Source organism: Capricornis sumatraensis, chromosome 4 (assembly GCF_032405125.1).
Source record: "Capricornis sumatraensis isolate serow.1 chromosome 4, serow.2, whole genome shotgun sequence".
Classification (NCBI taxonomy): domain Eukaryota; kingdom Metazoa; phylum Chordata; class Mammalia; order Artiodactyla; family Bovidae; genus Capricornis; species Capricornis sumatraensis.
The window spans coordinates 157,208,894-157,235,700 of NC_091072.1; the positions used below are offsets into that span (position 1 = coordinate 157,208,894).

Genomic DNA, 26,807 nt, shown 5'->3' on the forward strand with positions numbered 1-26,807 from the left:
TGGGCCTTTCTTTCCTGTGGTGTCACCGGTTTGAGAGTGATGTAAGGACTTAGGAAGGAAGTGCTGGCGCGGGCAGGCACGCGGGGTGGGGCGGGGCAGGGTGGGGCTGCACAGGAGGACCGTTTCCATTCCATCACGAGCATCCACCGCCTTCTCATCTCCACAGTCTCACCTGCAAGACAAACAGACACTGGGTGCTGGGAACCTCTGCGCGGTGCTGTAGCCCACAGCCCCAGCTCTGTGGTGGCGCTGGGGTCGGGGGACCTGCAGGGTCTGGCAGCCGGCATGAGACACCCAGGGCCCATGGTAGAGCCGGCTGTGTGGCTCTGGGCCTGAAGCAAGGTAAAGGCAGCAATGGCCTGGCCAGCTGCACCAGGTATGGACTCGGAGTGCCCCTCCCCAGTGCGTGGAGGGAGCTCCCCTGACCCCCGAGGTGGGGCTGCCCACAGTGGGGCAGCTCTTGGGGTGACCCTTGCTCAGGACGCTGCCCCCTGGGGCCTACAGTGGGACTCAGCACGTGGGGCCGGGGATCTGTCCTCACAGAGGTGGCTGAGCACCCAGCTGATGTGGAAGAACCGGCTCAGGACCATGCCCAGGTCACCTCTAGCCGTGGGCGGCTCCCACACCTAACAGAGAACACTCCTGGGAGCTCCAAGGGGAGGGCGGCTCTCAGGTCACCCTCTGGGGCTCCCCAGGCCCTGCCACTGGCGTCTGTCTCTCCTTCCGGCCCGGGCTCCAGGCTTAGGAAGACTCTCCTGGTGACCACCAAGGGTATGCGGGCTTGCACTGAGGGCCTCCTCAGGATACTTCATGGGTCCTTAGATCTCAGAGACACAGCAGTTTCCGAGGAACTCAGTCCAGAAAAATTAAGCCAAAAGCCACGTGTGGTGACACCCCTGTGTGTGTGTGTGTGGGGAGGCTCACCTGGCTTCTTCCTCAAACCCTTTCCAGTGCCCTCCACCAACCAATAAACCTCAGGAAAACCCAGGCATCACCAGTCCCTGTTTCTGCTTCTGTAAAACTTACTAATACACAAACTAGTTAAGGCTAGCCTGTGTATACAAGCTAAGAACAGACATTCCCGCACCCTTGCCAGAAAGAGATTCCTAGCTGCTTGGCAGAGAACAGGAATAGACAGTGAGAGACTTGCAGGCAGCAGGACAGCGTCGCCGCCCTCAGGCAGAAGCAGACCCTGGGCCTCCGGCTGCCGGGGCCAGGAGCTGAGCCGCCCTGCCACGGCCACAGAGTGGCTTCCCCAGCGGCCCCTTGCCCAGCACAGACTCTCTCCACTCTGGTTTCCTGAGGCTGAGGCTGCCAGGTAAGGGGGAGAAGAAGTGGCCTTCTCTGGTGTCGCTCCAGGAACCAAAGGCCCTCTATCAAGGCGATGCTAGGGCAGGGCTGCCAGGACGCCTCAAACAAGGACCAAAGGGGTCAAATCTTGCCGGGGATGTGGGCCACCGGCGGGAACAGAGAACAAGAGCCGCACATCTCGCAAAGCTCGGCTCGTGGAGCGAGGGCCAGGGACGGGGTCTGCCCTCTCCCCAGCACTTGGCAGAGTCTCTGGCCTGCACCCCCCAGAATGCAGGTGGTCTCAGCACCAGGGTCTGCCTGGCTGGAGGGCTCCGCAGGCTGCTGGCCTGGGCTCCTTCCCTTGGTGCCACTGGGGGGCCTGGTGGTCCGTCCACACCCCCTGCCAGTGCCTGGCCTTCCGGCCTTTCTCGCACGGACCTCCCCAGGGTCTGATACTTGACTGGCCCAAACACCTGGTACCCTGAATATAATGGGGCCCTAACTTCTCCGTTTTTCCTAAAAACTATTCCTTTAGTAGGAATAATGGGAAGAAAACTCTTGAAACATCTAGTAGGGGCCAGGCACTATGCCAGGAGCCCTACAGACACTTCTTCACTGGAACACTGCGAGGCCTGCCCCCTCACCCCATTATTTTGGAGACAAAGCCCTGAGGGAGGCGACCTGTGCAGCCCAAAGCCCTGGGCTGGTTAGACTTGGGACTGGGGCTCACGGCCAGCAAAGCTCTTCGGACTGGGCCCCTGGGACTCTGCCTCGGAGCTTCCATTGCTCAGGTCTGTCCAAAAGTGCCGGAGGTGGCTGAGGAGGCAGCACTGGGGCAGAGCTGTGGCCCGTGAGCAAGCGGGCGGCCCTCTGTGCTGAGGCCGCTCTCTTCTCTGTAGAAAGGTACCGGCGTGTTTGGCTGTCGGCAAACAATCGGGCCTTCATCCCAGGCCAAAGCATTCCCATCAGCCTCTTCCTGCTGCCCTTCAGCTTCACCCTGGCCACCTGGACCTGGGTGGGCTCCCCCACCTGGCTGAGGCTGCCCTTGCCTTCGTAAGCTGAGACCCGAGCCTGCTGGGGAGCGCATGGGGAGCCTGTGCCTGCCCGATGCCATCAGGTCAGTGCCCTCCTCCCTGGGCCACCCCGTGAGAACAGGAACCACCCTGCGCGCCCCGTTCCCCCCAAATCCTGGTTCAGTGCATGAACAGGCCGAGACAGCCGCCCCTGTCCTCGTGGGAGGACAGTCTAGTGGAGACATAGATGGTTCGTGAACATACCAGCAACTCAAACCCGTGGTGACACCAGGGAGGCGGCAGAGTGGGGACAAGGGGACTGGGAAGGCTGCTCTGAGGACGTGCCCTGAAGCTGAGGCCCAGAGGGGAGCTGAGCATGGGCACAGGAGCCCTGAGGGAGGTGGCGACCCCAGGGCCCTCGGAGGTGAGCTGAGGAGCTGCACTTGGCCCTACAGGTGGCGGGAACCTCAAGTCGAGGAGAGACAGGAGTTGGTGCAGAGCGGCAGCGTGTGGGGCCGTGTGGGGCCGTGGGGTGGGGGCGAAGGGGGACCCGGGACATGACCATGGGCACTAACCTGGCACCCAGGACAAGGCAGAGCTGGATGGAGGTCACAGCTTCCTGCCCACTGGGTGGGCCGGGTGGGAATGGGGCCTCCCGTGTCTACTGCCGATGAGAACTGGGGACGGGCGGGGAGCCTCGTCCACTAGCTGCCCCGAGCCGGGAAGAGGGTGGCACTGGCCGGCCAAGGCTCCCGCACCCGCAGACCCAGGAGGGGGCCGCCCACTGACCTTTCCTCCTGGGCACAGCTGGCCTGGCCAGGTACCTCACGTGGCAGTGAGAGATGAGAACTCACATCTCCGTGCCCTCAGCCCTGGGGTTTTCTGCCAGACAGGGCTGCACCAGGCACAGTGGAGACATTTCTTAACTGCATCCTCACAAGGATGGCCACTGATGGTCCTCTTTCCACAGGAGACACTGAAGCACAGAGACACTAAGCGGGCTGACGCTGTCACACAGCACTCTCCACACCACAGGAATAATCACTGCCCCTTCCCCACCCTGTGATGGTGGATCTACGCCCCCAGCACAGACCCCATGGTGGATGCTCCCTGAGGGGAGGGGCTGCGTCTGTCCCTCACGCTGGGGCTTCCCACCACCTGCAGAGGGCGGCTGAACCCAGGGGAAGGGCCCTGCCTTGACAAGCACTTCCGGGGGCGAGCCGGTGCTCTGTCCCTCCCTTCCCTCCAAGAGGGAAAGGTCTGACCTCAACGGACTTGAAACAACCCCACACTGTGGGACAGGCCACTTAATCACTCAGCACCTCGCTCCTTTGGTATAAGCGTGACAGCGACACCAACTCTGTGAGGAATAAACATGAGGCTTGTCGTCCTATGAGAGCCGAGGGCTCTGGAGCTGGCAGAGCCCAAGAATGGGCAGAGAGGAAGGTGAGGATGAACAAAGTTAAAATTTCCAAAAGGAAACCGGGCCCAGACTTCCTGTTTTTCTCAAACACAGGCTGGGATTCCAAGAACAAAAGGCCCCAAGTAACCCATGGTTCTCCTCCAACCGGCTCTTCCCAGACACTTCCGGGAACACTCCCCATGGCTCCAAGTAAGATTTTTGAGTGGGTAGCCATGCCCTCCTCCAGGGGGTCTTCCTGACCCAGGGATCGAACCCACGTCTCCTGTCTCCTGCGCTGCACTGAAGGTGGATTCTTTACCCGCTGAGCCCTAGGGAAGATTCGTAACAAGGGGGAGGGAACATTCCAGAGACTCAGGCACACAGTGCTGCCCCAGAGAGCCAGGCCTTGCACACCGGTGTGTGGGTCGCAGACGCCTGGAGTAAACACAGATGCCCTCCCCTGAAGAGAAATAATCCCTTAATGAACACTTCTGAGACAACTGGCCGCCCAGCCCATCCTGCAGAAGCACGTGCCCCAGGTCAGGTACGTTTTGCTGCTGCTCCTCATAATCTCCCTTGCTTTTCCCTCGGTGACGCAGTAAGGAGGCGGAGGACGTGGAAGGCGGGGTGGAGGTGGGCACTACGGGCCCACTGCTTCGAGAGACCCAAGTCATATAATCCTGCTCTCACAGGCACACGCTACCAGCCACGACCACGAACCCACAGACACACTCATGGAAAGCACAACTCAACTGAGATTTTTAAAAGAAAAATTAAACGTGGTGCTGAAGCCTACTAAATCTTTGAGGGGATTTTCCTTCCCTTTGTACTTCTATGAAAGGGATCTTTCATAGCACCGGGAGGCAGGGGAAGAGTTCACATAACAAAACTTGGGGAATTTTTTGTTTTTCAAAGAACTCACTCAAAGGTTTAGAGCTGTGGTGGTGGTGTAGTCGCTAAGTTGTGACTCTTTGTGACCCCATGGACTGTATGTAGCCCACCAGGCTCCTCTGTCCACGAGATTTCCCAGGCAAGAATACTGGAGTGGGCTGCCATTTCCTTCTCCAGGGGATTTTCCCGAATCAGGGATGGAACCTGCATTTCGTACACTGCAGGCAGATTCCTTCTGGCTGAGCCACCAGGGAAGCCCAAGCTTTAGAGACATCAAGCAAACTAAAAAGAAAAGATCTCTGGTGAGAAGCCTTTCTGAGATGGGGAAAGAGCGAGGGCTGCAGGCAGAAGCACCCCCATCTTAGAGGCTCCGTCCCAGAAGCCAGCTGCCCCCAGGAGCCCCACCCAAGGCCTGCCTTCAGGAACAGCCCCCCAGTCCCTAGTGGACGATGGAACCATTTTAAAGCCCCACATTATCTTTCTACACGTATTCTGGGGGGTGAAGCAACAGAGAAGTGCTTTGTCAGCCGGGGGCTGGCCTCACACAGTCAGACACCCAGGTGCCGCCTGGCCTGGGCGAGCAGCAGGCAGAGGCCACAGCACCCCCTCGCAGCCGCAGGGGCGGCAGCCCCGACTCACCTGTGCTTGCTGTTCTTTCCATTCCCACGGGCACACTGCCCCCCTCACCCCCGCTCCGACTGCTCTGTGCTGAGGCTGCCTTTCGCTGTCTTGTTCTGCAAGGGGGGGACAGGGCATGGGAGGGGAGGCTGACGCCGGCAAAGCCAAGGAGATGAGACAGGAGGGACAGAGAACGAGCGTGCGGGTCAGGGCGGGCGGAGGCGAGGCGAGGAACGCACATGGAAAAGGAAAGAAAAAGCAGAGAGTCAGTACTGAACGACATACAGGAGATACTCAAGACAGGGTTTGCTGAGGCAAAATGTGACCCTTCAAAAATGGAAGTTTAAAAAAATAAAATACAAAGGAAGTAAAAAATAAACAGAAAATTTTAAGATCCAAGGATCCATCTCGGGAAATAATTTTTTAAGAAAAGCATCAGTAAGCATCCTTCAGAAGCAATCTGAGGGCAGACCATCAAGATGACCTCTTTCTAGTGCCTTCTGGCGCCGCTGAGTGGAGACTGGAGACTGCGCACGAGTGGCCACCAGGGGTCAGTGTGGCCTCAGCCGGAGGAGCGCCGCCGCAGGAGCGCCAGGTGGAGGCCTCCACCCGCCTGGCCCTTGGGGGGGCGGGGCGGGGCGGGGCGGGGCGGGGGGGGGGGCCTTCTCCACACCCTTCCCTCCCCACACCCGTGAGTGGTGTCTTGGAGACAGGCCATTCACACACTCCGCCCGCATCTTCCTTCCCTTCCTAAATTTGAGAGGCGACCAAGAGACCAACTCGTGAACCAAACGCAGACACTATGGGCTGTGCCTGCGGAAGCAGAACCTGACGGGGACGGCATTTCCCCGAGAGCTGGGCATCAGCTCTCTCTAGTTGGGGAAGACGCCTCTGCTCTGGGTCCAGGCCTACAGCCAACCTCACCCCACGCCAGTCTGTGGTCTGGGGTTCCACTAAACTAAGGCGGAAACCAGGAGTTTCGTGCATTTCTCTTAACAGACAAACACCTCCCCAGCTCCGCCGACCCCACATCACAGGGCTCCCTCCCGTTTGCCCCTCCGCCCACCAGGCCCTGGCCTGAGACGGACTATCAGGTCTCCAGGTCTTTCAGGAGGAGCCCCCGGCCCCCTCGCCCTGCGGGCAGCCCCGGCTCTGCAGGCCGACTCACCTTGTGCTTGGGGCACCTCACCGAGAAGTTCTCCTCGTGGAGCAAACAATCTGCAAAACAGAGGGGACAGTCAGGAGGAGCCTGGCGCGGGGCACAGCCCGCGGGGTGCGGGGTGGGGGTCACACACGGAGACAGAGGACCCCGCACTGTGATTCCTAATAGGAGAACGTGAGAGACACCCCCAAATAACCTATGGCATCTCAACATGGTGGACTATCAGCCAGTTAGGCAAGGTTTCAGAACAGGTAACAGCATGGGGAAGCACGATGCAGACTGCTCGGATGCATGCACGTGCAAGCACAATCCCATCTGTCATGCTGCTTACATGCATAAAGGACAAAGGAAATCTACCAAAATCTACCTAATCTACCAAAATTCAGTTCTGTTCAGTCGCTCAGTCGTGTCCGACTCTTTGCGACCCCATGAATCGCAGCACGCCAGGCCTCCCTGTCCATCACCAACTCCAGGAGTTCACTCAGACTCACGTCCATCGAGTCTGTGATGCCATCCAGCCATCTTATCCTCTGTCGTCCCCTTCTCCTCCTGCCCCCAATCCCTCACAGCATCAGAGTCTTTTCCAATGAGTCAACTCTTCGCATGAGGTGGCCAAAGTACTGGAGTTTCAGCTTTAGCATCATTCCTTCCAAAGAAATCCCAGGGCTGATCTCTTTTAGAATGGACTGGTTGGATCTCCCTGCAGTCCAAGGGACTCTCAAGAGTCTTCTCCAAGACCACAGTCCAAAAGCATCAATTCTCTCAGCTTTTGTCACAGTACAACTCTCACATCCATACATGACTACTGGAAAAACCATAGCCTTGACTAGACGGACCTTAGTCGGCAAAGTTTAGGTGACACTAATTTTATTTTTTCTGTATTCCCATGATCATATCCTGTTGTTTTAACAATCTCCAGTAAATGTTCTTTTTAGAATTTCTTATCCTAGGTTAAGCCCACTCCACAGGCCCACGCCAAGGCTTCCTTGTGAAAACACTCAATCTGTAGGCCTCTTTTCTCCTGTCGAGTCACAGGTCAGAGGCAGAAAGGAGGCCAGGCCCAGCCCTGCTGCCACCCTCTCCCCACAACCATGGAGATGCTGGAGAAGCTCTGCAAGCCACGCTAAGGGCTTCAGGGGAAAGTGAAACCCCATGAGGGGCTGTGAATCCTCAGCCCCCGAGCCAGAGGTAATGGCAGGATGTTAATACTGGTCACACGTTCTCAGAGAGCTCCAGGGCACCATGGCAGGGGGCGGCATGGTACTTAGCCTTGTTAAATTTACAGTTTAACTCAGCTTTAAAGCAAGGTCCAGATGAGCGGCCTGTGTAGCCACAGATTTCAAGTGAAATAATAATAAGCAAGGGGATACACAAATGGAAACTTCTGAGGCCCTCTACAATTTATACAGACCAACAGAGACCTTCTCACAATTTGGCTGAGCCACCTCCCCTCTGGAGTCCCAGGACCCTAGGACTGGGCAGGTTTAGTCCTCTCAGCCCCAGGCAAGCCTGAGGGCTTGGGAAACAGCAAGTCCTGCTCATCTGTGCCTCACTCCACACCCCCAAGCAAACAGCACAGCAGTAAATGAAATGTGCTAATTTACAACCCACAGGTATATGGTGTGACCCAGGCTCTTGCTGCTCCAGTTGGCCAGAGAGCTCCCGGACAGCAGGGACGGACAGCTGGAGCTGAAGGCGGCGCCCTTGCCTCACCTGGGCAGCGGCCACAGCATGCCAGCAGAGATGGTGCAGGCCATGTGGGGTGAGGCCACCCTCCCACCCCAGGGGTTTACAGCAATGAAGAGGGGGTGTGTGAGTTGGGAAAGATATCATCAGGAAGGCAGAGGTCTGAGAGGGCCCTCACACAGCCATGAAACAAGGACCAGCAGCGATGAACCGTTAGTGAAATGTGCTTCTAGTTAGGAAACATGTTCCCTCAAAGTTAAAAAGCAGAAAAGAAATAAAACAATAGAAGTGCATGCTAAAGGCAACTTGGAACTAGTGCCTGGTACTTCTGGAAACGGAGTGTCCTGAACCAATCTACAAAACCTTCTCACAAGGCCTCCCATGCGGGCAAAGGCGCTCCTCAATCTGGTGAGGTCACAGGCCCGCAGGACATGCACTTCCCCTTCCTGGCAGGATGAGAAGCACAGCTGAAGAGCGCAGACACCTGCAGGGGCCGGGGAGCCTCTTCTAGACTGCCCCCGCCAGCCTCCGCCAGCCTCCACCAGGGCAGAGTGAGGAGGGGCGGGTGGCTCGCAGCAGGCGCCGGTGGCTCACTGGCTTCCATGAGCCCCTGGCCTACCCAGTGCAGAGGGCCTGGTCAGCACTTTCCCACAGTGAAGTCAGATCACCACACAGGCCAGCAGAGACTCACCAGGCTGCCGAGTCGGCAGGGCGGCTTCCAGACATGGATGCCAACACCCCAGGCCAGTGCTCCGCTTTGAGTCCTCTCTAGGCGTAGGGGCAGAGGACTCTGCTGAGCTCCTCGCCACAAACTATGTGGGGCCTCAGATACCCACGCGCACCCACACACGTTCCAGCTAGGGTGGTGAGCCCAAGGAGGAAGCAAGTGGAAGGGTGTCTCGGGTCCTGGGGTCTGCCGAGCCCCAGCAGCCTCCAGCTCAGCTACGGCCTCTCAGGGCTACACTGCATGCTCCCACTGGCAAAACCAGGCTGGAACTGGGGTGTCCGCCAGCCTCATCCTGCCTCACCGAGCAGCAGTCTCCTGGGGCCAGAGGAAGGGGGAAGAGGACAGAGGAAGGCCTTGAACTGGCTTCTGTGATGCAGACAGCTCCTCTCCAGGGAGTGGCCAGACCACCGGTCGTTTCACAGAGCCCATCAGGGGCTCTAAACCTGCTGCCAAGATCAAAGCTGGCAGAGAGAGCAGCTTTAAAATGCTGCAGGAAGGGGGGCCGCAGGTGAAATTCCCAGCTGTGCTTCCTCACGAAGCCCCTCTAGGCAAGATTCCTGAGGCACAGTGGGATCACTGCCGAGCCACCGCAGGGCTTCTGTCTCTGGCCTCTGTGTCGTGGCTCGCTGCGTTAAATACGTTCCATCTTTTTCTGTTTTAACTGGTGCTCATGCTCTTATTACTGCCTCTTCCTCTGGGAGATAAATCTCATGTCTGTGACGTAACGAGCAGCACAACAGAGCGAACCACGATGTCACAAGTGTGTGACCGCAGTTAGCAGGAGCCACAGAGCCTCAGGTTTCCATGGAGATGCGCCCAGAGGTAAAAGTTTTCCCTTCACTACCTACGGCTCTCTAAGGTTTGGGCAGCTGGCAAGAAGGCAGAGATGAAAATGCTAAACTGTTCCTTAGTCTGCACAGAGATGGGGGACTTGACTAGAGAACTTAGACTGTGAATAAATCCAGGCATCAGTCCGCAGAGTGACATGGGCTCTGGCTCACTGTGACTCAGGTCATCAGAGAGACCAACACATGCCCTAGACACAATCACCCTGCGAAACTGCTGCTCTGGGGCCAGCCCCGCGTGGAGGAGCAGAGTGTGCAGCGGCTGGGGCAGCAAAACCAGAGGGCCAGGGCCCCGACCCGGACAGCCCCTCTCTGCCTGGACACTCGGCCACCAACTTCTGCCAAACAGAGATGTTACCAACTTACCTGGCAGGCCACACCAGACAGGCTCAAAGACAGTGACGAGGAAGTCATTGACTTCCTTACTCTCAGCTGGCGAAGTCAGTCCTGCCTCCTCCATCAGAGGGAGGAGAGCCCAGGGCCCTCCCCAAAGAACCCCCACCGCCCCTCTGGACCAAGGTGGCTGGGCCTGTGCTGCCAGCCACCAAGGGAAGTAAGAAAATAAAACCTCAGTCTCTCCCTTCCACTAGCTATCTTCCAAGCACTCACATATGGCCTGTGGCTGCTGCATTGGAGAGCAGGTCTAGAACATTCCCCCACTGCAGCAAGTTTATCGTGTAGCACTGCTCAATCCCTGGAGGCGCTGCCTGGAGGCAGGTGCTGGGAGCCTCCTGCAGGGGCGAGGCGGCCTGCCTGCGGCCCACCTGGTGCTCCGGGGCAGAGCCCTGTGCAGGAGACCGCCACTCACTGGCCACTAATGGGAGAGGTAATTCTTGCTGTATCTCCTTCATAAAACTTACAAACCACTGCCAAAAACCCGAGACTTAAAAAGCTTCATTTAAAGACCATGAAGCTTAAATTAGAAAAAGAAACAAAACATTCTGGCAGAACCCTGACTGCATCATGAAAATGAGAAAAGTCAGTGGTTGGCCCCTAGAGAGAAGGATTTAGTGGCTGTTCTACAGAACAGCCCAGACCATGGTCCAGGTGAATTACAGCTCAGATTCAGCCTGGAAACACGCAGAGGAGGACAGAGGACGGAAGGGACAGACCGGAACCCAAACTCCCTGAGCTGACATTTCAAGGCTCTCTTCTCATGCCCACTTTCCCCTCTGGCCACACGGGGCCCTGGTGGGCCACATGGGGCCCTGGCCACCAGCTGCCCTTCAGCATGTGCAAACACACTTTTACCAGAATCTAACTTCAGCATAAAGTTAGAGCATTATCTTTCTCTATCTTTCTTGTTTTTTGGCTGTGCCATGTGGCTCGTGGGGTCTTAGCTCCCAACCAGGGACTGAACCTGGGCGCCCAGCAGTGAAAACCCAGAATCCTAACTCCTGGACTGCCAGGGAATTCCCTTTCTTATTCTTTTCAGCTACAGCCCCTACAGAAACCCGGAAAGAGAAAAGGGAGGGGGAAAGGAGGGACAGTGAGAGGCAGGGGGGGCGCACTTCAGCAAGTGTAGGTGAGCGGGTGAAGGGTGGTCCAGAGGAACTTGGACTCCTCCTTGCTTGCCAGATCTGGCTCCACGTGCTCTGCGCTCTGCACGGCTGTCACCTGCTCAGCCCCCAGGCTCCGTCAGCACTCTCATCTGTCTGCCCCTCTTCTCTTCCTCCATCCTGACTGCCAGCATTATGAGCGACCTGCTAGGTGAAGGTGTCAGACCCATCTAACACTCAAAAAGTAACTGGTGAAGACAGTCAACAAAGAGCTATGAGTCGGGAGAAAGAAAGAGGATTCTCCCAGGCACTGAAGCTCTGAGTCAGACTCGAGTCTCCTGCACTGCTCACCGGATGGCATTGTTCAGACAGAAGGGATCCTTCTTTCAACAGTTGTCACACTGCAAAACACCACTCTGATTACCTCCAGAGAACTGGGGAAATGTCTGACAAAATCCAACACCAGTTCATGATAAAAACACACATCAAACTAGTAACAGAAGGGAACCTCCTCAACTATATCAAGAACGTCTATGAAAATCCCACAGCTATCATCATAAGGGGTCAGAAACAAGGCAAGCGTACCAGTTCTTGTCACTTCTATCCAACATTATGTGGAAGATCCAGCCAGAGAACTAAGGCATCTATCTGACTGGAAAAGAAGTAAAGCGACCTATTTGCAGGTGATGTATCTCGTCTATAGAAATCCACTAAACCACTATTAGAACTAATCAATGAGTTGAGCAGAGTTCCAAGATCCATGATCAATACATATACCTCAGTCAATTATACGTCTATACACTCACAGTGAACAACCTGAAAACTGACTTAAAAAACAATTTTATTTATAATTGTACTAAAAATAGTAAAAATACTTAGGAATAAATTTAACAAAGAAAGTGCAAAATGTCTACCCTGAAAATTACAAAACAGTATTGAAAGAAATTAAAGACTGAAATAAATGGAAAGACAGATACCTCATGATCATGGATTGGAGGATACATTATTACCAAGATGGCAGCACTCCCTAATTGATTTTCAGAATCAGTGTAATCACTATCCAAGTGTCAATGGCTGTTTCCCCTCTCACCCACAGGAATGGACCAGCTGATCCTAAAATTCATCGTAGAACAGCAAAAGATCCAGAAGAGCCAAAACAATCTTGGAAAAAAGGAACAAAGCTGGAGGACTGACACTTTTCACTTTCAAAGTCTACTACAAAGCTACCACAGTCAAGACAGTGTGGTGCTGCAGAGTCCAGAAATAAGCCTAGACATCTACAGGCAACTGGTTTTCCACAAAGGTGACAAGGTCAGTGAATGAGCAAAGAGTAGCCTTTTCCACAAATGGTGCTGGGACAACTGGGATCCACGTGGAAAGAAAGGAATGAACTGGACACCATATATAAAAAATAGCCAAAACGGATCAAAGACTCGAGTAAGGGCTAAAACTAAAACACAGATATAAATCTTTGTGATTTTGGATTATACAATAGTTCTCAAATGTAAGAAAAGCAACAAACAGCATAAGCAGGAAAAGAAAAATAAACTGGATTTGCTTAGCGTCATTAGCCACCAGGGATGTGCAAAGCCAAATCACAAAATGAGATACCACTTCATGCCCATGGGGATGGCCACGGTGAAGAAGACAGATAAAAACAGGTGCTGGTGATGGAGAAACTGGAACCCTCACACACTGCTGGAGGGATGTAAAATGACTCAGCCACTTTGAAGAATGGTCTGATCATTCCTCAAATGGTTAAACAGAGTTACCATGTGACCCAAGAATTCCACCCCTAGGTTTATGCCCAAGAGAAATGAAAACACTAGGTACACACAAAGACTTGTCTATGAATGTTCACAGCACCACTATATAATCATAAAAAAGTGGAAAACCTAAATGTGCATCAATGGAATGATAAATAAAATATGGTGCATCCTTACAATAAAATACTGTTTGAAAATAAAATGAAGTACTAACACATGCTGTGCTGTGGATAAATCTGAGAATCACGAAGCGAAGTCACACAGAGGCCCGTCATGAAGACCACATGTTGTGTGATTCCACGTACATGAAATGTCCAGAGCAGACAGACCCACGGAGATAGAAAGCGACTCATGGCTGCCAGTGGGCAGAGGGCGAGAGACCGCCAATGAGCAGGAGTTTCAGAGGTGATGAAAGTGCTCTGAAGTTAACTGCAGTTTGCGCCTGCACCACGATGTGAATGTGATGGTAAAAATCACTGAATTGTACACTTAAATAATTGAATCTTTTACGAATTATAAAACATTAAAAAAAATCACCCCATTTAATTCATTTTTAGTACCTTCTCTGCATTCCTTCAGAATTTACAAATAGAACAGGGTTAGATAAGACAAAACAAGCAATAAAGAAGACAGAGAATCACAGTGCATGTCCTACCCTTCAGATGTTCTGAACAAGGGCCAGTGGTCCCATCTTACCTGCGTCAATGGCACACGGGTAATGGTATCGGAAGGAGCAGCCTTTGTTGTAGCAGCCCAAGGTGGCACCTGCCTCCTGGCAGTGGGAACATTTCTGCAAGGGAGGAAGAAGTCAGGCGTGTCAGCATCCCAGACACCCTCTCCTCCAGGCCTGCCCCAGACCCCGCCGGTCAGACCTCAGCGTGTGTCTCTGCGGTTACTGGAGTCTGGCGGCAGGACGGGCTGTCAATTTCTAACCGCCACTCACTGACCACATCGTGGACGCCATCCAGCAGCAGCGTTTCAGGCCAGGCCTCCCAACGTCCACAAATAAATCAAACAGAACAACACACAGGCCCCCAGCCCCACCTCTGGTGCTCCTGCTGCCCGCCCGCCCGTGAGTGCCTTCCCTCCATCCTCACCGCTTCGGTGAGCTGCTTACAGATCCTGCCTGTCTATTTCTGCTGTGGAAGTCTGGGGTAGGAGGAGAGGGTGAGATAGTAGAGTTATATATATATAAGTCTTTTAGAATTAAAAGTGGAATTTGGTTTCCAGTTCTTATTTTTGTAAGAAGAATTTATTTTTATTCTGCTTATCCCAAATGCCCAATACAAGTATATTTCTCTTTTCAGAAAATGCGGGCTCCTGTGTGCACACGGTATTTTTACACCCAAATCCTATTTTAAAGGCACTAGGAAACCTGCCATGAATTTCTGGCTGAGACGTGATCCTGTAATTGAGACGTTCCTCCTCCTATGCTCAGGTTTTCATAAAGTGGGGCACACCTCTAGCGTGTGATGCGGCTGCCCGTGCGTGCTCGTCCTGTGTCAACAAGAATCACATTTGTGTAATGAGCCCCATTGGCCCCACTGAGCAAAGGCGCAGACTCTTCCGGTGGGTGAGGCCACATAGATGAGGCTACCTGAACGAGGTGGACACTTGTTCTTAAATCTAGGAAAAATAAAAGTGCTCCATAAGCAGTTACACTTGTGGAAAATGCCCCCCACCAAACACACACCGCACCCCTCCAGGGACAAAGAAAACCAAAGGGCGCCCTTTTGTCTTTGCTCTGTTGTCTGGGACGGCAGCCCATCAAGGTCCATGTGGCTCACAGGCCTGCAGCAGTCAGAACGCCTCACAGAGCGGGGCTCGTGAAGCCCGCCTGGACGGAGCCATGGCGTGGACACCCCTAACCCACAGCGGCAGCAGGAGGGTGACAGTGAGTTGGATCGAGCGTCCCTGATGCTGACGCTGACGGAGAACTACGCGGATGCAGCCACAGCGCGGCCCCAAGTCGCCCTGCACCGCGGCGGGCATCGCTGGATGTGCCCCGTTTGGTCATAGCCAGCCTGTGACAGCCCCCCTCTCAGACGAGGTGCCTGGAGCCTGAGAAGGGGAGAAACCCGTGCCCGGTCAGAGCCGGTCCTGGCTGACCACACCTGGCCTCCTCCAGAGGCCACTGGGGCAGACACAGGGTGCTGAAAGAGCCCTGGAAGAGCGACATCCTTCCGGGCATGGATAGCCACGCGCCCTCACACCCTTGCCAAGAAATAAGACTTCCTGGCCCAGGGTATACCAAGGGCGGTTGGCAGCGTCGCAGGCAGCCCTTGTCAGTGCCACAGGGTCCCTTCAGAACCAAGGTCTCAATCATCAGCCGGAGAGAAGGAATGTGGCTAACTCCTCCACAGCCACCCGCAGCCCTTTCTGCCATACCCCTTCTCCTAAAGGAGCCCTGAACGGTCAGCCACCCAGGGGGCTCACACTCCGGGCCCTCCTTGCCCTGGTGGCCACTGAGGAATGGGTGTGTCAAACACTTCTGGTAGTGAAGTCTGAAAAGAACAGAACTTCTGAGAAAGTTTAGGCCTCTACCAAGGGACAGGAAGCAGGACAGTCAGTCGCCTTCTCACTCGGCCTCTGTGAGGAGGGGATGGTGAGATCCGTCACAACCATCTCGTCACCACAAGGAGACAGCGCCCAAAGTGCTGAGCACTGCAGCATGACAGGGCGGACAGAGTCTGGATTTTTGGGACACAATTGAGCACCAGGACCACCTTGTGTCTAGACCTGTTGATTAACACACACACACACACACACACACACTCTCTCTCTCTCTCACACACACACACTCTCTCTCACACACACACACTCTCTCTCACACACTCTCACACACTCTCTCACACTCACACTCACACTCACACACTCTCTCACACTCTCTCACACACACACTCTCACACACACTCTCTCACACACACTCACACTCTCACTCACACACTCTCTCACACACACACTTTCTCACACACACTATCTCACACACACTCTCTCACACACTCACACACACACACACACTCACTCTCACACACACTCACACTCTCTCACACAACTCTCTCTCACACACACACTCTCTCACACACACTCTCTCTCACTCTCTCACACACTCTCACACACACACTCTCTCACACACTCTCACACACACTCTCACTCTCACACACACTCACACACACACTCTCTCTCTCTCTCTCACACACTCACTCTCTCACACACACTCTCTCTCTCACTCTCTCTCTCTCTCACACTCTCTCTCTCTCTCTCACACACACTCTCTCTCTCTTTAGTTTAACTCTGTAACCTGCAGTCCAAATATCCTGACAAGCAGGAAGGGACCCAGTACTCGAGGCCCTGCTGTATTTGGCTGCAGGTGTGGACTCTGGAATCCAAGTCACTCCTTGGTTAAGTGACTCCACTGCTGCCCATCTTTGTGCTGTTCTCGGTCAAAGTCCTAACCTTCGTCTCTTCAGCCTGCAGGTGTGGACCTGCTGGTATGAGCTACCTCACAGAGATGGTGGGAGGGTTGAATGTGTTAATCCAGGCTTTTAACAGTGGCTGGGTCAAAAGTGCTCAGCAAACCTGACCCAAGACAACCACGTGCCAGACACAGGCCGACAATGAGCCACCAGCGGAGCAGCCCTGTCATCCCCTTGGGTCTGAACACTGTCCATTTCCTTCCCACCTCAACACATGCCCCTGTGTCCCTGGCAGGGCTTCACAAAACTTCTTGCCCAGAACCAGCCCACAGGCCCCATTTTTCTCATTAAAAAAAAAAAAAAAAAAAAAAGGCAAATTCCCTCACCAGGAAATGACATCAGTAAAATGATGCTTCTTCTAATTAAAAAACAAAACCAAAAAAAAACCAAAAACAAACAAACATGCAATTAATTTACTATTACTTCCAGAGAAGAAAGACCCTGCAAGGGCCTATTTGGGCCTTAGAGAAAGGACTTTATAGCGTTTAGTTCAGGGCTTCTTAAAGTGTGGTCCCTGGACCAGCAGCGTTGGCATCACCTGGAAACGTGTTAAAAACGCAGATTTGGGGATTCTGGGCAGATTGTAGAGTAGGGAGCACTGGGAACCTGTCTCCACGTCCAGACAGTAACTGCACTGGTAGAATCTACCTGATGTAACTGCTCTGGGGCCCTGGAGTCTGCAGAAGGCCTGCAAATTCCCAGGTAGACGTGGATGGAAAATGGCAGTTGATTCTGCCCATCTCCCACTCCCAGCCAAGTGCAGGCAACCTAACTTTTTTTTTTATAAGTTCAGTTCAGTCGCTCAGTCATGTCCGACTCTTTGCGACCCCATGAATCGCAGCACACCAGGCCTCCCTGTCCATCACCAACTCCCGGAGTTCACTCAGACTCACATCCATCGAGTCAGTGATGCCATCCAGCCATCTCATCCTCAGTCGTCCCCTTCTCCTCCTGCCCCCAATCCCTCCCAGCATCAGAGTCTTTTCCAGTGAGTCAACTCTTAGCATGAGGTGGCCCAAGTACTGGAGTTTCAGCTTTAGCATCATTTCTTCCAAAGAAATCCCACGGCTGATCTTCACAATGGATTGGTTGGATCTCCTTGCAGTCCAAGGGACTCTCAAGAGTCTTCTCCAACACCACAGTTTTGTAAGTTAAGGAACTACAAAAAGAACAAACTAAACCCAAAGCTAGAGGAAGGAAGGAGATAATAAGGATTGAAACAAAGATAAATGAAACAGAGAAGAACAGACTACGAACAGAGAAAAACCAAACTGACGATGTCACTACTGATTCTACAGAAATAAAAAGGATTAAAGAGACTACTGTGAGCAACTGTACACCAGTAAGCTGGACAATCTGCATGAAATGGACAAATTTCCAGAAACACAAAATCTACCAAGGTTAAATCACAAAACTCCCAAAAAAGAAACACCCTGGATCTGATGATGGCTTCATTGGTAAATTTCACCCAGTGTTTAAGAAAGAACTAATACCTGTCCTTTATTTTTCTGGGGCTCCAAAATCACTGCAGATGGTGATTGCAGCCATGAAATTAAAAGACACTTACTCCTTGGAAAGAAAGTTATGACCAACCTAGATAGCATATTGAAAAGCAGAGACGTTACTTTGCCAACAAAGGTCCATCTAGTCAAGGCTATGGTTTTTCCAGTAGTCAAGTATGGATGTGACAGTTGGACTGTGAAGAAAGCTGAGTGCCGAAGAATTGATGCTTTTGAACTGTGGTGTTGGAGAAGACTCTTGAGAGTCCCTTGGACTGCAAGGAGGTCCAACCAGTCCATTCTGAAGGAGATCAGTCCTGGGTGTTCTTTGGAGGGAATGATGCTAAAGCTGAAACTCCAGTACTTTGGCCACCTCACGAGAAGAGTTGACTCATTGGAAAAGACTCTGCTGCTGGGAGGGATTGGGGGCAGGAGGAGAAGGGGACGACAGAGGATGAGATGGCTGGATGGCATCACCAACTCTATGGACGTGGGTTTGGGTGAACTCCTGGAGTTGGTGATGGACAGGGAGGCCTGGCGTGCTGCAACTCACAGGGTCACAAAGAGTCGGACACGACTGAGCAACTGAACTGAACTGAATACCTGTCCTTGTGAAACTTCTCCCAAAAACTGAAGAGAAGGGGATATCTTCAAAATCATTCTAATGAGGCCAGCACTAGCAGATACCAAAGCCAGAAAAAGACAAACACACACACAGAGACACACAAACCCTACAGACGAATTTCCTTTATAAACACTGATGCAAAAATCCTCAACAAAACACTAGCAAACAGAATTCAACAGCACATGGAAAGATTATATATCCTGACCAAGTGGGGTTCACTCCTGGACTGCAAGGATGGTTCACATACAGAAACGGATCAGTGTAACACGCTACATGCCACCTGTGGGGTCGCACAGAGTTGGACACAACTGAAGCGACTTAGCAGCAGCAGTAATGACATGCAGGAAATGACTGCGTGAACTCAACAGATGCAGAAAAAGCATCTGACAAAATTTAACACCCTTTTATGATAAAAAACACTCAACAAACTAGGAATAAAAGGAAACAAAAGAAATATATGAAAAACCTACAAGGAACATCATCCTCAATGGTGAATGACCAGCAGTGTTTCTTCTAAGATGAGGAGCAAAACAAGAACACTGGCTTTCACCACTTGTAATCAACATAATAAGTTCTAGCCAGAACAATTAGGAAAGAGAAAGAAATAAAAGGGGTTCAAACTGGAAAGAAAAAGGTAGTTATCTGCTTGAAGATATGAACCTTACGTTTATAGAAAACTCTAGAGTTCACACACAACACACACAAACCCCTAGAACTAGTAAATGAATTCAGCAAAGTAGCAGGATACTAAGTTAACACAGAAAAATCAGTTGCCTTTCTATACACAAACAATCTGAAAAGGAAATTACAAAAACAGTTTGATTCTTGACAGCATCAAAAAGAATAAAATACTTAAGTATTAACTATGGAAGTGAAAGACTTGTGCAATGAAAACTACAAAACACTGCCAAAAGGAATTAAAGAAGACACGAATGGAAACACAGTCTATGCTCATGGATGAGAATGGATTCGAAAATTTAGTATTATTAAAATATCTATAGAGTGACCCACAGAGTCAACACAATCAAAATTCCAACAAAGTTTTTTGCAAAAGCCAAAAAAGCTATCTTAAAATTCATGTAGAATCTTTGTTGTTGTTGCTGCGCCTCATAGCTTGCAGGATCTTATTTCTCTGACTAGGGATCGGACCTAGGCCCTCAGCACTGAAAGCATGGAGTCCTAACCACTGGACTGCCAGGGAATTCCCACATGGAATCTTAAGGGAAACTGAATAGTCAAGACAATCTTGAAAGAAAAAGAACAAAACTGGAGGACTCATGCTTCTAACTTCAAAGCTACAGTAATCAACAGCATGGCATTGGTATAAAAACAGATATCGACCAACAGGATAGAATAGAGAGCCCAGAAATAAACCCTTCCATATATGATCAAACAACTTTTGACAAGGGTGCCAAGATCATCCAATGGGGAAAGGACAGTCTTTGCAACAAATGGTGCAAGGAAAAGTGAATATTCACATGCAAAAAAATGAAGTTGGACCTTTTCCTAACAGCAGATACAAAAATCAACTCAAAATGGATGAAGGACCTAGATGTGAGACCTAAAACAATAAAGCTCTTTGGGGAAAACATGACGCCAATGTTTCATAACATTGGACTGGCAATGATCTTTTTTTTTTGGTTATGAACCCAAAGCCCCACATAACAAAGAGTAGACAAATTAAACTTAATGAAAATTTAAAAATGTTGTACATCAAAATACACTGTCAACAGAGTTAAAAGGCAACCTACAAGTTGGGAGAAAATATTTAAAAATCATGTATCTGATACGGGATTAATATCCAGAATCTGTAGAGAACTCCTAAAACTCCACCAAGTTATAACAACAAAACCCCCAAGCAAAACAAAAAACCCCAACCTATTTCAACAATGGGCCACGGACTTGAGTAGAAACTTTTCCAAATGAGGTAGACAAATGGCCAAAAAACAGGAAAAAATGCTCAACATCACTCATCAGTAAAAAAGTGCAAATCAAAACCAAAACGAGACACCACGTCACACTCATAACTACAATCAAACAGGAAACAACGGTGTTGGTGAGGCTGTGGATAAACTGGAACACGTGGGCACCACCGGTGGGCATCTGAAATAGCACAAACACTGGGAAACTATACAGCAGATCCTCAGAAAATGAAAACGGAATTCCCACATGATCCAGCAAGTCCACTTGGAGTATACATCTCACCAAAATGAAAGCTAAGTCTAAAAAGTATCTGTACACCCTTGTTCATAGCAGCATTATTCACAATACCTAAAGTGTGGAAGTAACTCAAGCGTCCATTGATGAATGAATGGATAGTAACGTACAGTATACACATACAATGGAATATTATTTGGTCATAAAAAGGAAGGAAATTCTGACACACTCTGCACCTTGAGGACAAGTGAAGTAAGTTAGCAAGAATCAAGGGACACATGACTCAACTTCTATGAGGTATTTAGAATAACAGTAGCATACTGGTGGTTGCCATGGTCTAGGAGGAGAAACTGTGGAGTCTTGTCCAATGGATACAGAGATTCAGTTCTATAAGCTGAAAAGAGCTATGGGAATGTATGGTGGTGACCGGTGAAGGTATTTAACATCACTAAACTATGCACTTAAAAACAGTTAGGCCAGGACTTCCTCGGCCATCCAGTGGTGAAGAGTCTGTATTCCCAGAGCAAGGGGCATGGGCTCAATACCTGGCTGGGGAACTAAGAGATCCTGCACGATGTGTGGCACAGCAAACAACAACAAAAATGGTTAAACCTGCAGCTACCACCAGACTCAATGGTGAACAGCTGAAAACACTTCCTCGATCGTGGAAGGAACACTTCCTTGATCACGAACAAGACAAGGACCCCCATCCTCTCCACTTTTATTCAACATAGTTTTGGAAGTCCTAGCCACAGCAATCAGAGAAGAAAAAGAAAAGGAATTCACGTTGGAAAAGAAGTAAAACTGTCACTGTTTGCAGATGACACAGTAAACCTGGAAAACTCTAAAGATACTAACAGAAAATTACTAGAGCTCAGCAGTGAACTCAGTACAGTCCAGGATACAAAACAAAATCAATACACAGAAAGCTGCTGCACTGCTACAAATACACACTGACAACAAAAGGTCAGAAAGGGAAACTAAGAAAACAATCCCACTATCATCACATCAAAAAGAATACAGTCAGGAATTCCCTGGAGGTACAGTGGTTAGGACTCCATGCTTCCAGTGCAGGGGGCATGGGTTTGTCCCTGGTCAGGGCAGATCCCGCATGCCTCAGGGCAACTAAGCCCACGCATCACAGCCACGGCAACTGCACCGCAGAGTCTGTAAGCACAACTACTAGAGTCACCTGCAGCGGGGCACAGCCGAGAAACAAAAAAGAATGAAAGCAAAACAGCATCTAACACTATCTACAGAAATAAACTCAGAATAGACTCAAGACCTAAATGTAAGACTGGATACTATAAATATAACTTCTAGAGGAAAACATGAGCAGAACACTCTTTGACATAGATTGCAGCAATATCTTTGGATTCGCCTCCAAGAGTAACGGAAACAAACAAATGGGATCAAATTAAACTTAAAAGCTTTTGCACAGCAAAGGAGACCATAAACAAAATGAGAAGAGAACCTACAGAAGAAAATATTTGAAAAGGATGTAACTGACAAGGGATTAATTTCCAAAATATACAGACAGCTCATGCAGTTCAATATCAAAAAAATAAACCACCTAATCAAAAAATGGACAGAAGATCTAAACAGACATTTCTCTAAAGAAGACATACAGACAGCCAATAGGCACATGAAAAGATGCTCAACATCGCTAATTACTAGAGAAATGCAAATCAAAACTGCAATGAGGTCCTAACTCACTCTGGCCAGAATAGCCATCATTAAAATAAAAACCCACAAGAAAAACACACTGCAAATAATAAGTGCCAGAGAGGATGTGGAGAAAAAGGAATCATCTGGTGGGGATATAAATGTATAGCACAGGAAATGATACTTAATATTTTGTAACAATATGTAAGGGGAAAAATATTTAAGAATACATATATATAATGTATATATACACACACACAATATATAACTGAATCATTGTGCTGGACACCTGAAACTAACATGATATTGTAAATCAACTGTACTTTAATAAAAAATAACAAAAATGGTTCAGTTCAGTTTAGTTCAGTCGCTCAGTTGTGTCCAACTCTTTGCGACCCCATGAATCGCAGCACGCCAGGCCTCCCTGTCCATCACCAACTCCGGAGTTCACTCAGACTCACGTCCATCGAGTCAGTGATGCCATCCAGCCATCTCATCCTCTGATGTCCGCTTCTCCTTCTGCCCTCAATCCCTCATAGCACCAAAGTCTTAAGATCAAGATAATCATGATGGTGTGATCACTCACCTAGAGCCAGACATCCTGGAATGTGAAGTCAAGTGGGTCTTAGAAAGCATCACTATGAACAAAGCTAGTGGAGGTGATGGAATTCCAGTTGAGCTATTTCAAATCCTAAAAGATGATGCTGTGAAAGTGCTGCACTCAATATGCCAGCAAATTTGGAAAACTCAGCAGTGGCCACAGGACTGGAAAGGGTCAGTTTTCATTCCAATCCCAAAGAAACGCAATGCCAAAGAACGCTCAAACTACCGCACAATTGCACTCATCTCATACGCTAGCAAAGTAATGCTCAAAATTCTCCAAGCCAGGCTTCAGCAATACGTGAACTGTGACCTTCCAGATGTTCAAGCTGGTTTTCAAAAAGGCAGAGGAACCAGAGATCAAACTGCAAACATCCGCTGGATCATCGAAAAAGCAAGAGAGTTCCAGAAAAACATCTATTTCTGCTTTATTGACTATGCCAAAGCCTTTGACTGTGTGCATCACAATAAACTGTGGAAAATTCTGAAAGAGATGGGCGTACCAGACCACCTGACCTGCCTCTTGAGAAACCTGTATGCAGGTCAGGAAGCAGCAGTTAGAACTGGACATGGAACAACAGACTGGTTCCAAATCGGAAAAGGAGTACGTCAAGGCTGTCTATTGTCACCCTGCTTATTTAACTTCTATGCAGAGTACATCATGAGAAACGCTGGGCTGGAAGAAACACAAGCTGGAATCAAGATTGCCAGGAGAAATATCAATAACCTCAGATATGCAGATGACACCATCCTTATGGCAGAAAGTGAAGAGGAACTAAAAAGCCTCTTGATGAAAGTGAAAGAGGAGAGTGAAAAAGTTGGCTTAAAGCTCAACATTCAGAAAACGAAGATCATGGCATCTGGTCCCATCACTTCATGGGGAAACAGTGGAAACAGTGTCAGACTTTATTTTGGGGGGCTCCAAAATCACTGCAGATGGTGACTGCAGCCATGAAATTAAAAGACACTTACTCCTTGGAAGAAAACTTATGACCAACCTAGATGGCACATTGAAAAGCAGAGACATTGCTTTGCCAACAAAGGGCCATCTAGTCAAGGCTATGGTTTTTCCAGTAGTCAAGTATGGATGTGACAGTTGGACTGTGAAGAGAGCTGAGTGCCAAAGAATTGATGCTTTTGAACTGTGGTGTTGGAGAAGACTCTTGAGAGTCCCTTGGACTGCAAGGAGATCCAACCAGTCCATTCTGAAGGAGCTCAGTCCTGGGTGTTCTTTGGAGGGAATGATGCTAAAGTTGAAACAAAAATGGCTAGGATGGTAAATTTTATGTCGTCTTATTTCACCACAAAACAACAAAAATACAAGTTCTCAAGCCCCAGGTCAAGCCTCCAGGCAATTCTGATGCTCCAATACAGTTTGAGAATCACTGGTCCAATTTCAACTCCCAAACTTTTTAGATGAGGGAAAACAAAGATCCTATGACTGGCTGAGGAAGAATTTCAGGTTTCCTGGGTACCAGTGAGTGCTTTTTCCATTATGCTTCTGCCCCTTGCAGACTAATGCAGACAGTGGGCCATAAGAGGTAGGCCCACAGATGTCCGACTTCATCCTGAGAAGCTCTGCCTTATGGCCTTGGACCCTGCAGATGTGGTTCAGTCAAGGACCTCAGATGGGGAGTGTTTGCTGGATTATCCAGGTGGCCCCAATCTAATCACGTGGGTCCATAAAAGGAAAGAACCTCTCCCAGAAGAATCAGTATCACAGGGGCCAGGGAGATGGCGATGACGAGAGCAGGACCAGAGAGATGTAGCGCTGCTGGTTTTAACGGTGGAGGAAGGGGCCGTGAGCCAAGATGTGGCCGGCCTTCAGAAATTGGAAAAGACGAGAAAAACTCTTCTCTGGAGCCTCCAGAAAGGAGCACAGCCCCGCCAACACCTTAACTTGAACCTAGGGAGACTGTGTGGAATTTGTCACCTACAAAACTGCAAGAAAGCGAGTGTGTTTTCAGCCACGGAGGTTGTGGCAAGGCACTAGAGCCGTGACGGAAAACCCGCGAGTGGGGATTTCCTGAGAAACTCACAGTGCGAGAAGCGACTGTTTATCTTCCTTACATTCCTCGATGTAACAAAATCTCACTCACTTTTTCTTAGGCAAATTCTGGCATCAGATCAGTGACACTGGAACTATAAGGGGCCCTCGGTCTGTCTTCAATGACTTTTTTTTTTCCTGGTTCAAGAAACAGACTACAAGCAAGATGACCTGCTGAGGATCACATAACCAGAAGTACCAGAACTTAGAACTAAAGATTCTCTTCTTCTGAACTCCACGTTCAACCATTCTTCACACCACACAGTGCTGCCTTCTAGTCCCCTTCATTTACTCAACTACCTAGCATCTGAAAAGCACCTCCTACATGCCAGGTGCTGAGATAAAATATAAAAGATTTCCCTAACAGCTTCTGTGTCTGATCACCCTTTCTATCCTAAAATCAATACCCAAGCCAATACTGCTTCCAACTGGATTTTTATTCTTCACTTTTTACCTGAAGAAGTTAGGATACCATTCTCCCATAGTGCAAATAATGTACTAATGTCAGTGTACAGCTAAATGTCCTTGTTTTTCATGCCACTGTTGTTGCAAGTTTAATAGTACTCATTCCTAGGAGAGTTAAGTCCACACAGTACTGCTCCCCACACAGGGCAGACACACAGTGGGACTTTTCAGTCATGGTTGCTATTAATAAATCAAAGTACTTTTTCAAACAAGCAATGGTCCAATTATTTCAACAGTGAATCTTTCATTTATTTAGGGGGTGGAATAAAGGTTATTTTTAAAGCAACTCTGCATTTTGTGATACTGTAAATCTTGGGAAATAAACTATAAAATATATCCTTAGCTTTAGGACATGTTTAAACAAGAGAAAGTAGCCAAACACCCTCCCTAACCCTTTCACCAGCCCTTGTCACTGCCCAGAGGCAGGGCTCATTGACTAGAGGTGGCAAACTGCAGGGGCAGAATCTCAGAGGGAGAATTTTACATGCCTCTTCACTCACAGAAACGTCTTTCCTGTGAGATGTAGCAGTAACCTGAATAATTGCTTTGTTTTAATGAGCATCTCTGAGCAGCCTCTGTGCACTGAAGCATTTGGGTCAGGGTCTTATTAGTGCTGGCGACAATCAGCTCTATTGGAGCTTCGAAGATCACAGAGGTTGCCACTGCTGTGCCCAAGGTGGCTTTTGCCCAGCACTGCACATGCTTCTGCTCCTGCTTACAGGATATCTGCCCACCTCCCAGAAACTGCGAGACTCATTCTTGTATCCCCAGGGCCTGGCACAGTGCAGGAACTGTGAATGTGGCCGGATGGAATGAAACGATGCCTGACACACTTGAGCGTGGAGAAGACTAATGAGGCTACTCTTCAACATGAACTAAAAAGCTGCTGCTGGCAGAGCTGGGAACATGTGGAACATGGTACATGTTAATTTCTGGCCACCAGTGAGAGCTTCCTTTCCTCTTAATTCCGCCTTCCGTATCTAGGACAGAAGCCTCTGCCCCCAGCGGTCACCTCCAGCCACGTGGCAGTGACGCGGTCCACCTGCAAGAGCTGCACTCTGTTTTGGGTTTCTGCTTCTTCGGAGTTAGATAATCTCTTTATGTTTCCCGAAAGCCCGTGAGACCAGCTGGGAGTTTTGCGGCCACTCACCATTCTCACCGACGTGGGTGGAGGGCGCCAGCATCTGGAGCTCACCCCACAGCCCAGGGCGCCATCAAGGCTTCTGCCCGCCTCCGAGGCGAGAGACACTGGGCCTTTCCACGTGCACTTACTCTATGCTACGAACAGCATCTTCGTACTATAACAAAGTAGCATCTATGTCTCATAGCTGTTCCAGCAAAACCATTACATCTTGAAAAAATTATGACGATACT

At 50.1% G+C, this 26,807-nt stretch overlaps 1 protein-coding gene across 2 annotated transcripts in view; it reads right to left on the reverse strand.

The window, feature by feature from the left end:
- TCF20 (transcription factor 20) overlaps positions 1 to 26,807 on the reverse strand; it is a 50,155-nt gene continuing 23,348 nt past the window's right edge. Inside the window, exons 2-5 of one of the 2 annotated variants that reach the window (XM_068971592.1) lie at positions 13,596 to 13,689; positions 6,383 to 6,432; positions 5,236 to 5,363; positions 1 to 172 (exon numbers count right to left, since the gene is read on the reverse strand). In XM_068971592.1, the coding sequence (XP_068827693.1) occupies positions 5,280 to 5,363; positions 6,383 to 6,432; positions 13,596 to 13,689 (228 nt within the window). In that variant the 3' untranslated portion in view covers positions 1 to 172; positions 5,236 to 5,279. The remainder of the gene's footprint in view (positions 173 to 5,235; positions 5,364 to 6,382; positions 6,433 to 13,595; positions 13,690 to 26,807) is intronic. The other variant, XM_068971593.1, reaches the window with a different exon arrangement.